Source organism: Heterodontus francisci, chromosome 20, assembly GCF_036365525.1.
Source record: "Heterodontus francisci isolate sHetFra1 chromosome 20, sHetFra1.hap1, whole genome shotgun sequence".
Classification (NCBI taxonomy): Eukaryota; Metazoa; Chordata; class Chondrichthyes; order Heterodontiformes; family Heterodontidae; genus Heterodontus; species Heterodontus francisci.
In genome coordinates, this window is record NC_090390.1 from 90,025,043 (window position 1) to 90,038,255 (window position 13,213).

General features: G+C 43.4%; 1 protein-coding gene across 2 annotated transcripts in view; it reads left to right on the forward strand.

Annotated features, from left to right (window-relative positions):
* The first annotated feature begins 6,254 nt into the window (after positions 1-6,254).
* The window catches only part of slka (STE20-like kinase a), a 227,974-nt gene continuing 221,015 nt past the window's right edge, over positions 6,255-13,213 (forward strand). For both annotated transcript variants that reach the window (XM_068053221.1, XM_068053222.1), the window contains exon 1: positions 6,255-7,477. In XM_068053221.1, the coding sequence (XP_067909322.1) occupies positions 7,328-7,477 (150 nt within the window). In that variant the 5' untranslated portion in view covers positions 6,255-7,327. The remainder of the gene's footprint in view (positions 7,478-13,213) is intronic.

The following is a 13,213-nucleotide window of genomic DNA, read 5'->3' on the forward strand; positions in this document are numbered from 1 at the left end:
GGTTTTTATCTTTTTAACAGTGATTTGACTTACCAACTCAGTGAGCACTTGCTCCTGCTCCTCTAATTATAATTGCAAATGAACTAATCAGACAAGTTTTTATTTATTTATTTAGAGATACAGCACTGAAACAGGCCCTTCGGCCCACCAAGTCTGTGCCAACCATCGACCACCCATTTATACTAATGCTACATTAATCCCATATTCCTACCACATCCCCATTTTTCTTGAGTTTAAACAAGAAAGATGTAAGTTTATTAACCTTATCACTCTACACCGGTTAAAATTACTAAAATACGTGACGCATCCACGCTCACATTCATACAAGAGGCACACAAACATACATAAATAGGTACAGAGGGGATAAAAGAATTGGGAGGTTGAAGTAAAGTCCATAATAAATGGAATTAAAATACTGAGTTTCAGTGTCCTTATTTGAAGTTAAAGACTTGAAGTCCTCACTGGGCCACGTGCACAATTTGGGCTTGCTTCTCTGGTTCCAGAAGGCAGGAGAGGGGCTTTGTCCATGTCCCCTGGTTGTTGCCTGTAGGGATCTGTAGTAATGCGGCTTAGTAGCTCCACCGAGGCTTCCCTGGGACTTTGCTGGAGAGAGAGAAAGGGGTGCTTTCTTCCTTGGAGTTCAGTTACTGTCTTTCTTCTGAGGCACAATTCACAAACTCTCAGTTTCACACAGGCAGTCGTCATGTGACCACCTCTTTGTTTGGAACAGAAGTTTCTGGAAGGTTTTTTGAAATTCAACGTTGTTCAGGCATACTTGGTTGGGGGTTTGGTGGGGTGGGGGTTGGCTCTCTCAAAGTCAATGGGTGTCGATGGCTTTTGACGACCAACATTGGGTGATTGAATCAGAGCGCACACCTATAGTTCTGGCTAGACTGGGTCATCACCTCTGTCTCCCAGCCAGCCTTTGGCCTTTCGTATGCAAACTGTGCGTGGTCATCGTTAGCTGTTCTGTTCTGCTTTTTAAAAGTTATTTGTAATAATGTCCAGTCAAAATCTCAGGCAATGTTCCATATGACGAAATTAGTATTTTCCATTTGGCATGTGGGTTTTCTGTCATAATCTATAAGGGAGTCAAGTGTTATGAGGGGGGGGGGGGGCAGGCAGGAAAGTGGAGTTAAGGCCACAATCAGATCATGATCTTATCGAATGGCCCAGCAGGCTTGAAGGGCCAAATGGCCTACTCCTACTCCAATTATGTTCTTATGTAATGGGACAAGTACAGAAACAAAAGATGGGTCTAGAGGAGGTGTGAATGGCAACGGTGGAACCATTATCAGTTCTTGCTGTCCAAAATAATTGGAGCAGAGGTTATGATCTGAAATTATTGATATTGGGAGGTTGTGAAGTGCCTTATTGAAGGATGAGGTGCTCTTCCTCAAGCCTCCATTAAATATCATTGGAATAGTGTAGCAGGCCGAGGACAGGGAGGTCAGAGTAGGAGTGCGACAGCAAATTAAAATTTGCAACCATTCAGTCTGAGGAGGATTGAAATTTGTGGTCAGAGCCCTTCCTCACCTGGTTGTAACAAGATCAAAATTCTGTCTAACTCAACCTTGAATATATTCAGGGACCCAGTCTCCACTGCTCTCTGGGGAAGAGAATTCTAAACCCTCTGATTATACGATCCAATATCTCTATCCCTTCCTACTCAACTGTGAGATTTCTTTCAGACTATTTTGTTAGGACAGATGTAAAGTACCCATTCAATATCTTAGTTATGCCCTCTGCCTCCTTTTTGACCTAATCAACACCACCATTCCTAGAACTATCCTTTTACTTTTTATATGTTTATATGTAAGTTTTACAGTGGGAACGGTTGGCATTGCCAGCAGGAAGACAGATTAGTCCATAAACACTGCACCTCTCATTGACAGAGTTGTGAGAATTCTCTCCTGTAGTATTGGCCAGAGAACCACACACAATGTGATCTTTTAAAGTTCACAAGGGGCTGGAGTTATACAATATGGTGCCCGTCACGATCCATTAATTGTTTGAATTACAATGAGATGTTTATTATTATGCTTGGAGTTATCAGTAATTGATTATAAATTGCTGTACACGGGTGAACAGAGGGACAAGGAAATCCTGTATTATGTATGGGTAGCAGCTGAGGCTAGGTATAAAAACAGAGATTTATTTCAGTCGCAGTCAGTCAGATCGGTCGTCCTTATGTTATGACCACCAAGAAGGTAGAAGGCAAACTAGAAGACACTTGGGCTTTTCTTGTCTAGCAATTCCTATTCCACCACCACCACCCCATACCCTGGTTGTCCTGAGATGGTGGGGTTGGGATTTCTTCTTGAACTGCTTCAGCCTATCAGTTCATACAAACTTGCTAGACCACTTCAGAGAGCTGTTAACAGTCAACCATTGTTGTGAGACAGGAGTCGCATATAGGTCCAGACTGGGTAAGAATGGCACTTTTTTATTGTAGTAATTAAGACAAATACTTCAGATACTGAAGAAAACTTGAGATACATTAACTCTACTGAATGGTGTTGAAATAGATAAAGATGATGAACTCCAGGTCTAACCAGTGCAGAGCAACAATTAACAAAGCAAACATAGTCAGAACCGTAGAGCATAGGCCTGATGAGGTTCTGATTGAACTGTGCCGGGCTCTGGTGAGATCGCACATTGAATACAGAGTCCAGCTCCAGTAACTGAGAAACAACAGAAATAGAAAATGTTAAACCCTTGTTCAAAAAAAGGATGCAAGGATAAACTCAGCAACTATAGGCCAGTCAGTTTAACCTCTGTGGTGGGAAAGCTTTTAGAAATGACAATCTGGGACAAAATTAACACTCACTTGGACAAGTGTGGATTAAATAAGGAAAAGATCTGTGTTACAACCGAGGCGGGAGGTGTGCACTGTTTATTCTAGACTCACTTCTCCACAGGTCACAACATATATTTAAATTTCCCCATTTACCGATACAATCAATCATATACTCTATTTTTGCCCAGAGTAAAACACACTAACCAGGTTTCTTTAATAAACAACAAAATTATCAGTTTATTTTAAACCAAGTGCTAACCAATAATGAAGTAAAACATATAAACAAACTGAAATATTAAAGCCCCTTATTTATTCTCGCTCTCAGACACACACACATACATGCACACCGGTTAACCTGGAAATTAAAAGGGATTTTTATTTATGGCTGTTACAAAGAAATGGAAGGAATAGGCTAAAAAGGTATGGAAATATGTCCTTTGTTTTGGTTAGGCGCCCCCAAATGTGTGTCGAGGGCTGTCAATGGGATCTTCCTAGAACAGTTCTTTCCCAGTGATGTTGAAGATCAGTTTGGGTAGGATTTCCAAGAGATGCAGCAACAGAGGCTCCAAATAGGTCTTGTAGCAGGAATGCAGCAACAAGATTTTGGTTCCCACACATATGCAAGGTTCCTTTAAACATGCAGGGTTTCTTCAAATACAGGAGGAATTCGGAAACTGCCGCACTGTATACAGGGTTTGTTTTCAAGAGAGAGAGAAAACTGGCAGGCAAGAAGCAACTGGCTTTTTTAACAGTTTAAATTGAAACTGAAAACATTCCAGAAGTCAAGTCTCCTGACATCTATAAATCTTGGCCTATCACTCCTTTGTAAACATTTCCCCAAGTCAAAAACAACCCCTGCTAGGTTATTTGAAAACAGGTGCCTTCCAGTAATTGTTTACAATTCAAACTCAGTCCAAACCTTCTGGTGATCTTCTTTCTTTTAAAAAAAACACCCAAAGTTCCAACATCTATGGAATCCTTTTCAGTTTTGAAACACGCATTCTCAAAATTTAACAAAAGAAAGAAAACACTCGTAACATCTGTTAAGGGCAAATTGTGTTTCACCAACTTGATGGAGTTTTTTGATAAGGTGACAGAGAGGGTTGATAAGGGTAATGCAGTTGATGGAGTATGTATGGACTTCCAAAATGCATTTGATAAAGTGCTGCATAACAGGCTTGTCAGCAAGGTTGAAGCCCATGGAATAAAAGGGACAGTGGCAGCATGCTTACAAAGTTGGCTGAGTGACAGAACACACATCAGTAATGAACAGTTGTTTTTCGTACTGGATGAATGTATATAGTGGGGTTCCTCAGGGGTCAGTAAAAGATCCACTGCTTTTCTTGATCTATATTAATGACCTAGACTTTGGTGTGCTGGGCTCAATTTCAAAATTTGCAGATGACACAATATTATGAACTGTGAGTAGGATAGTGATAAACCTCAAGAGGACATAGACAGGCTGGAGGAATAGGCAGACAACAGCCAGATGAAATTTAAGGCAGAGAAGTGTGAAGTGATACATTTTCATAGGAAGAATGAGGAAAGGCAATATAAAATAAAGGATACAATTCTAAGGGGGTACAGGATCAGAGTAACCTGGCAGTATATGTGCACACATCATTGAATGTGGTAGAACAATTCAGAAATTGGTTAAAAAGGCATACAGAATCCTGGGCTTCATAAATAAAGGCATACAGTACAAAAGCAAGGAAGTGATAATGAATCTTTGTAAAACACTGGTTTGACCTCAACTCGATTATTGTATCCAGTGCTGCACACCACACGTTAGGAAGGATGTGACGGTATTAAAGAGGGTGCAGCAAAGATTTACAAGAATGAATTGTTACAGCACAGAAGGCCATTCGACACGTTGTGTCCATGCTGGCCCTCCTAAGGAGCAATTAATGTACTAGCACTCTCCCACCCTCTCCCCACATCCCGGCACATGCCTCCTCTTCAGAATATTTAGAAAATGTAGAAAAGTTTACGTCACTGAAGAAGGCCAATCTGCCTATCATGTTTGTGCCTACCGAAAAACGACCCACCTAGCCTAATCTCATTTTCCAGCACTTGGTCTGTAGCCCTGCAGGTTATGGGACCTCAGGTGCATATCCAGACATCTTTTAAATGAGTTGAGGGTTTCTGCCTCTACTCCCCCTTCAGGTAGTGAGTTCCAGACCCCCACCACCATCTGGGTGAAAAACAAATACCTCAACTCCCTTCTAATCCTGGTTCCAGGGATGAGAGACTTCAATTATGTGGATGGGTTGGAGAAGCTGGGACTGTTCTCCTCAGAGAAAAGGTTGACAGGAGATTTGTTAGAGGCGCTCAAAATAAGAGGGGTCTGGACAGAATAGACTGGAAAAATCTGTTATATATGACCCTGAGGGGTCTTGACAGGGTGGATGTGGAACGGATAGTTCCCCTTGTGGGAGAATCTAGAACTAGGGGTCACTGTTTAAAAATAAGGGGTTACCCATTTAAGACAGAGATGAGGAGAAATTTTTTCTCTGAGGGTCATGAGACTTTGGAATTCTCTTCCTCAAAAGGTGGTGGAAGCAGAGTCTTTGAATATTTTTTAGGCAGAGATAGATAGAGTCTTGATAAACAAGGGGGTGGAAGGTTATCGGGGGTAGGTGAAAATGTGGAGTAATCAGTTCAGCCATGAATTTATTGAATGGCGGAGCAGGCTCGAAGGGCCGAGTAGCCTACTCCTGCTCCTAATTCATATGTTCATATATTCCCATTAGGAGGAAGGTCAAGAACCAGAGGACACCGATTTAAGGAGAATGGCAAAAGAAGCAACAGTGACGAGGAATTTTTTTTTACACAGCGAGTGGTTAGGATCTGGAATGCACTGCCCGAGAGTGTGGTGGAGGCAGATTCAATCACAGCTTTAAAAAAGGGAATTGGATAATTATCTGAGGAGAAAAAATTTCCAGGGCTACAGGGAAAAGGCGGGGGAGTGGGATGAGGGGAGTTGCTCTTGCAGAGAGCCGGCATGGACAGGATGGGCCGAGTGGCCTCCTTCTGTGCTCTAACCATTTTATGATTGTAGTCATGATCTGGAGGCAGAGGAGGGAGGAGCCCTGAATCTGATTCCCCAGGGGCTGGAGAGATTTAGCTTGAAAGGGCAGAGTGAGGTTAAGTTTTTAAACGTGCAAGTTCGTTATCCACAAACTGCAACAAGGGGACAGCTATCAGGAAATGCTTCACACCTGAAAGAATGATCATGTGTTGAATAAGCTTCTACTTGGAGCCATTGAGGCCCAGAGGCTGCAGTGAATTCAGCAGCGATCAGTCATATTGAGAGCCCAGGATTCCCCGCAGCGATGGATGAGATCGTCACTCGATTAGGTGTCTCTGGAGGAGGACGCGGTCCTCCCAGTCGACCCGCTGCCCCTCCCCCAAAGCGCCTGGCGCTGATTGGCTGGTCTGGCTGTCACTCAGCGCTAGATCTGCAGCGGATGTAACGGTCGGAGTGCGGGAGCGAGCATCGACCACGCGCACGAATCGCGGGAGCGCGCACACCGAGCGGGGCGGCGGAGTCGGATTCGGATTCCGGGCGGCAGCTTCCCCGGGGTAGAGGGAAACCCCGAGACCCTGGAGCCAGCTCCTCCAGGGAGGCCGGCGGGACACCGGGCCGGAGTGACAGAGAAGCCTGGGTCAGCGGTGTCCGGATAACCCGGCACAGGGAACAAACCCGGGATAGCCCGGCACTGGGAGTAAACCCTTGGATGGCCTGGACTAAAATCCAAAACTGAGAGGGACCCTAAGGCTGGAAGCGATGAGGAGTAAAACACGCTGATCCAGACTGAGCAAGGACATCAGGAGTGAAGTGGAACAGAGTGCGGCATTAGGTCTGAGTTACGTCTGGAATTGAAGCACACTATCAGGGACAATCTGGAGTAAAGTGTAAAACCTGAAGCGATCCAGGGTAAAGCACGACAACGAGAACACACCAGAGTACAGCCTGGCATCAGGAGTGTTCGAGAGCAAACACGGGATCTGGAACTTTCTGGAGTGACACACGGGCTCTGGAACTTTCTGGAGTGATACACGGGCTCTGGAACTTTCTGGAGTGATACACGGGCTCTGGAACTTTCTGGAGTGACACACGGGCTCTGGAACTTTCTGGAGTGACACACGGGCTCTGGAACTTTCTGGAGTGACACACGGGCTCTGGAACTTTCTGGAGTGACACACGGGCTCTGGAACTTTCTGGAGTGACACACGGGCTCTGGAACTTTCTGGAGTGACACACGGGCTCTGGAACTTTCTGGAGTGACATACGGGGGGACTTCGAGTGTTTTAGAGTGACACGCGGACCTGGAACATTCTGGATCATCATAGGACCTGGAGCGTTCTAGAGCGACACACGGGATTTGGAGCATTGCACGTTATCAACAGCCTTCTGAAGTGAAGTACAGGACTCGGAGTTCTGGAGTGATGCACAGGACTAGCAGCAATCAGACTAAACTTTAGGATTGGAAACGCAGAAAACCCATTTGTTCAGATGTGAAAATGTCCTTCTTCAACTTTCGGAAAATTTTTAAGATTGGCGGGGAGAAGAAGAAGAAGCAGTTTGAGCATGTGAAGAAGGATGTGAACCCTGAAGAGTTCTGGCAAATCATTGGAGAGCTGGGGGATGGGGCCTTTGGCAAGGTCTATAAGGTGAGGGCACAGCTGATAAGTTGGTGAAAGGTAGAGTGTGGTACTTGCTGATAATTAGTCATAGATCTCCTCAATTCTTTTCAGAGAAACTTAAATGAAGGGGAAGACCTGTAGGGCAGGAAACCATTGAGGTTGAAGAGAGTCGAGAGAAACTCAGATAAATTGAAGTGGTGGCATCAAGATGGATTATAGTGATCAGTAATTTGCATTGTTGCATCCTAGGTGATATTGGTGAGGAGAGTTCACCATGTGTTACCTACATCAGGTGTGCTGCCTGTCAATGACACCTGCTGTTCTGATTTTAAAACTCCTGTGTAATTTTTCTAAAATTAAAACTTGGCTCTTAGTTCAAGGCAGTAGCCATATTTCTTGTTTTAAAAGAAAATTATAAACCTGGCTAAACATACAATTAAAGCTCTTTTTTCAGTCTGTTAATTGTTTAATCTTGTATTAGGCTGATAAATAGCTAACAGGAACAGTGAGGAATCGATGCGAGTTCCTGATATTGCAAACTGTGAGAAGAAAGCTGATATTTGAGGCTTGTTTTTTAAGCTTCTCAGGACCTAAAGAATCAGAGTGGAATGGGGTGAGGGCATTGCGTTTGCGGTTCCTTTTTTCTCATTTCAATTTTTTTCCCACTCCAGTCAGGCCTTAAATTGTTAGTGGGTAGGGGCCATAATGATACAGGATTAGAATGGGTTAATTAAAGACAGCCAACATGGATTTGTAGAAAGAAAGTCATAACTGATATATTAAAAGTTCTTGGAGAAATAACAGCGTGTTTATAATGGAAATTTAGAGAAAGCTGTCAGTGTGAATTTTCAAGATGCATTTGATATCCACATATTTTATATATATACTGACCACCTCCAGGCGCTTACCCATTGTCTCTCGAGATAAGGAGGCCAAAGAAGATTTTATATATGGATCTGCTCTTGGGTGAAATGGGGCTCAATATCATATTTTGGAGGCAGCAGAAAGATCGGTAGTGTGGTTAGCTGTGAATAGGATTATAAGCAACTTCAGGCGATGGAGACAAGTCAGTGTATTGAGCACATAGAGGCCAGCTGCAGTTTCATGTGAAGTGCTACATTTTGGAAGAAAGGATCAGGAGGGTAAATATCCATTAACTGTGAAAACTTGTAAAGGATCTGAGAGACTTTTTTAAAACTATCTTTAAATATATGTAGGCAATTTGTTAAAGCTCTAAAGGCATAAGGGATCCTAATCTTTATAACTAGGCATTAAATACAAAATCAGAGAGGGAATGTTAAATCATTGGTTAGGCTGGAAATGAAATATTGTGGCCAGTTTTCAGAGCCTTTAGGAGGGAACTCAAGGCAATGGAGAAGGTGTAGGAGAGATTGACTAGGTTGATATCAGGAATAAGAGGCTTTATTTGATTGGGGAGTCTTGGGCTCTTTTCATTAGAACAGAAAAGGCGAAGTGCAGATCTGAAAGAGGTGTGAAGGTTTGGATGAGATAAGTCGGAAAAATGATTTTCATTGATGAGTGAGTCAGTATGTGAAGGACAGAAAATAAGATCATGACCAAAAGAAATAACAGATTTGGAGGATTATTTTGCCTAGTAGTTCATTGGAACATGGAATGCCTGACCAGAAACAATGGTGGAGGAGGAATCTATCATGGCTTTTAAAAGGGAAAGGAGGTAAATATTTGACATGGTTAAAATTAAAAGAGTAGTGGGCAATGGACAGGACTGGGACAGAATGGACAGTTCATTCAGAGAACCAATACGATGGCCAAATGGTAACCTCTTGTGCTGTGAAATTCTATGATTGTGCTCCTCTTGCTGGATTTAATCCTGGAGGGGCAGACAGCTCACCTAAATGATCATTCTTTGTGGGTACACAAGCAGCGATTGTCTGCAGGCTATTCACTGTATCCGGGGGGGTTGGGGGGGCAGTTGGTGGGGGCCTCATTGTCACTGAGCTTGGTCTCGTTGCAGTCAGCCAGGCACAGGATAATGAGCAATAGCAAAAGCCCTGGCTCATTTTCTTCCTTATCTCTGGCGTGACCACACTGCTCCCTGGCAGAAATTGGTTAGCTCAGCACAGACCAGGAATTGAATCTTGGACATGTCCACTTTCTATTCATAGAATCCTAGAATGCTTACAGTACAGAAGGAGGCCATTTTGCCCATTGTGTCTGTGCTGGCTCTCTGCAAAAGCAACTCAGCTAATCCCACTCCCTCAGCTTTTCCCCATAGCCCTGCAAATCTTTTCTCTTCCTAGAATTATCCAATTACCTTTTGAAAGGCAGTACATTCCAGATCCCAATCATTCAATGCATGAAAAAAGTTTTTCCTCATGTCGCATTTGGTTCTTTTGCCATTCACCTTAAATTGGTGTTCTCTGGTTCTCGATCCTTCCATCAATGGGAACAGTGTCCCCATCTACCCGTCCAGACCCCTCATGATTTTGAACACCTCTATCAAATCTCCTCTCAACCTTCTCTTTAAGGAGAACAATTCCAGCTTCTCCAATCTATCCACATAGCTGAAGTCCCTCATCCCTGGAGGAATTCTTCTAAATCTTTTTGGCACCCTCTCTAATGCCTTCACATTCTTTCTAAAGTACGGTGCTCTGAATTGTACACAGTACTTCAGCTGAGGCCAAACCAGTGTCTTATAGAGGTTCATTGTAACTTCCCTGCTTTTGCACTCTATGCCTCTATTTATAAAGCCCAGGATTTGTGCACATATACCCCAGGTCCCTCTGCTCCTGCACCCCCTTTAAAGTTGTATCCTTTATTTTATATTGCCTCTCATTCTTCCTACCAAAGTGAATCACTTCATACTTCTCTGCATTTAATTTCCTCTGCCACATGTCCTCTTGAAGTTAACACTGTCCACCTCACAATTCACAATGCTTCCAAGTTTTGTGTCAGCTGCAAACTTTGAAATTGTGCCCTGTATACCTGTCTAGGTCGTTAATATCTTCTTCTTTGGCCTCCTTGTCTCGAGAGACAAAGGGTAAGCGCCTAGAGGTGGTCAGTGGTTTGTGGAGCAGCGCCTGGAGTGGCTATAAAGGCCAATTCTAGAGTGACAGACTCTACCACAGGCGCTGCAGATAAAATTGGTTGTCGGGGCTATTACACAGTTGGCTCTCTCCTTTCTCTTCTGCCAACAGCTAAGTCTCTTCGACTCACCACTCTTTAGCCCTGCCTTTATGGCTGTCCGCCAGCTCTGGCGATCACTGGCAACTGACTCCCATGCCTTGTGGTCAATGTCACAAGACTTCATGTCACGTTTGCAGACATCTTTAAAGCGGAGACATGGACGGCCGGTGGGTCTGATACCAGTGACGAGCTCGCTGTTCAATGCGTCCTTGGGGATCCTGCCATCTTCCATATGGCTGAGCAGGTCTGGCAGCATCTGTGGAAAGAGAAGCAGAGTTAACGTTTCGGGTCAGTGACCCTTCTTCGGTCACTGACCCGAAACGTTAACTCTGCTTCTCTTTCCACAGATGCTGCCAGACCTGCTGAGTGAATCCAGCATTTCTTGTTTTTGTTTCAGATTTCCAGCATCCGCAGTATTTTGCTTTTATTCCATATGGCTGACATGGCCAAGCCATCTCAAACGCTGCTGGCTCAGTAGGGTATATATGTTGGGGATGTTGGCCGCCTCAAGGATTTCTGCGTTGGAGAAACGGTCCTGCCACCTGATGGATGGAGCATTTCTGATGTCCTGTCCCTTGATGTTCGTTTTCTTGAGGCTGATGGTTAGGCCAAATTTGTTGCAGGCAGCCGCAATCCTGTCTGAGTCTCTGCAGACACTCTTCTATGTGGGATGTTAATGTAGCATCGTCAGCAAATAGGAATTCCCTGATGAGGACCTTCCGTACTTTGGTCTTCGTTCTAAGACAGGCAAGGTTATAGATCAAGAAAAGCAACAGTCCTAATATTGACCCCTGGGAATCCCACTATATACCTTCCTCCAGTCGGAAAAACAACCGTTCATCACTTCTCTGCATCTTTGCTGTTTTATTCTGCACCTCTATTTATAAACCCAAGTAACCCATAAGCTTTTTTAACCGCTTTATCAACTTGCCCTCTCACCCTTAAGGCTTTGTGTATATGGACAACCAAGGTCTCTTTCCTCATCCATACTTTTCAAAGTTGTCATTTCCATATTAGTCCTCCCAAGTGTGTCATTTCCCACTTCTCCGCATTGAACTCCATCTGCCATGATTCTGCCCACTTTGCTGTTCTATCTATGTTATCCTGAAGCCTATAACTATCCTCATCACTGTCTACTTCTTTGCCACGTTTTGTATCATCTTCAAACTTTATAATGCTGCTCCCTACACCTGAGTCTAGGTTGCTTATAAAAATTGAATAGAGTAATGAACCCAAATCTGACCCTTGACGAACACCATATTCATCTATCACCACTCTCTGCTTCCTGTCACTGAGCCAATTCCGTATCCATAACCACCACTTTCCCCTTAATTACGTAGATTTCCAGCTTAATAAGCCTCCTGTGAGGCACTTTCCAAAGGGTAATTGGGGTTGGGCAATAAATACTGGTCTTGCCAACGACACGCACATCCCATGAATCAATAAAAAAAATCTTCTACACTACCTTGATCAACCTTCTCTATCTAGTACTGTATTTAAGGAGTCACTTTCCACAGACTACTTGGAGATACAGATCTGGCATACTGCCAAACTCAGGAATTTCCACACATATGTGGAGTCTTAAACAAAAACAGAAAATGCTGGAAATACTCAGCATGTCAGGCAGGTTGGGTCAGAAAGGTCACACAGACAAATGCTGTTAGATCTGCTGAGTATTTCCAGCATTTTCTGTTTTTGTTTCAGATTTTCAGCAACCGTAGTATTTTGCCTTTGTATATAGTCTTAATCTTAGTTGGAGAAGGATGTTTATAGGACTTAGAATTAAATGCTCTCTTTAATTTATTTAAATTCATATACCACAGCCATTCTCACAAGAAGGAGGAAGCCAACTGGCCTGGAGGAAAGAACTGAGCATATTAATTTACTCAAAAATTGCAATATAATGAAAATAAGAGCTTTTCTCCCTGCACACGCTATCCCCTCCTCACACCCATCACCACCTACACAATCCCGGCCAACCTTGCATCTGCTCCCATCCTCTACGCACATGGAAAAGAACAAGCAAAAGTCAAATCTGAAAAAATTCAACTGGAGGAGAGCTAATTTCAGTGAGTTGAAAAGGTATCTGGCCTAGGTGGATTGGAATCAAAGATTAGCAAGTAAAACAGTAAGTGAATAATGGCAGACCTTCAATTTTGGTTCAGAGTAGACTAATTGCTATGAGGGGTTAAGGAAGGGCATCCAAAGCTAGAGCTCCCTGGATAACTAATGATATAGAGGTTAAATGAGACAAAAAAAAGGATTCATAATTCAGTAGAGAATCCAGCTGAGTACACAAAGCACAAGGGAGAACTGAAAAGGAAATAAGGGGCAAAGGGAGAGTATTAAAATAGATTAGCAGGTAACATGCACAAGAACTCAAGGTTTTCAAAAAATATATGAACAGTAAAATAATAGTCAAAGGAAGGGTGGGGCCAATTAGGGTCCAAAAAGGAGATGATTTCATGGAGGAGGAGGGCATGGGTTGAGGTATTAAATGACTACTTTGCATGTGTCTTCACTAAAGGTGAAGATGCTGCCAATGTAGTAATAAAGGAGGAGGGATGATCAGCTTTGCTGCAGAGTTAATGTGGC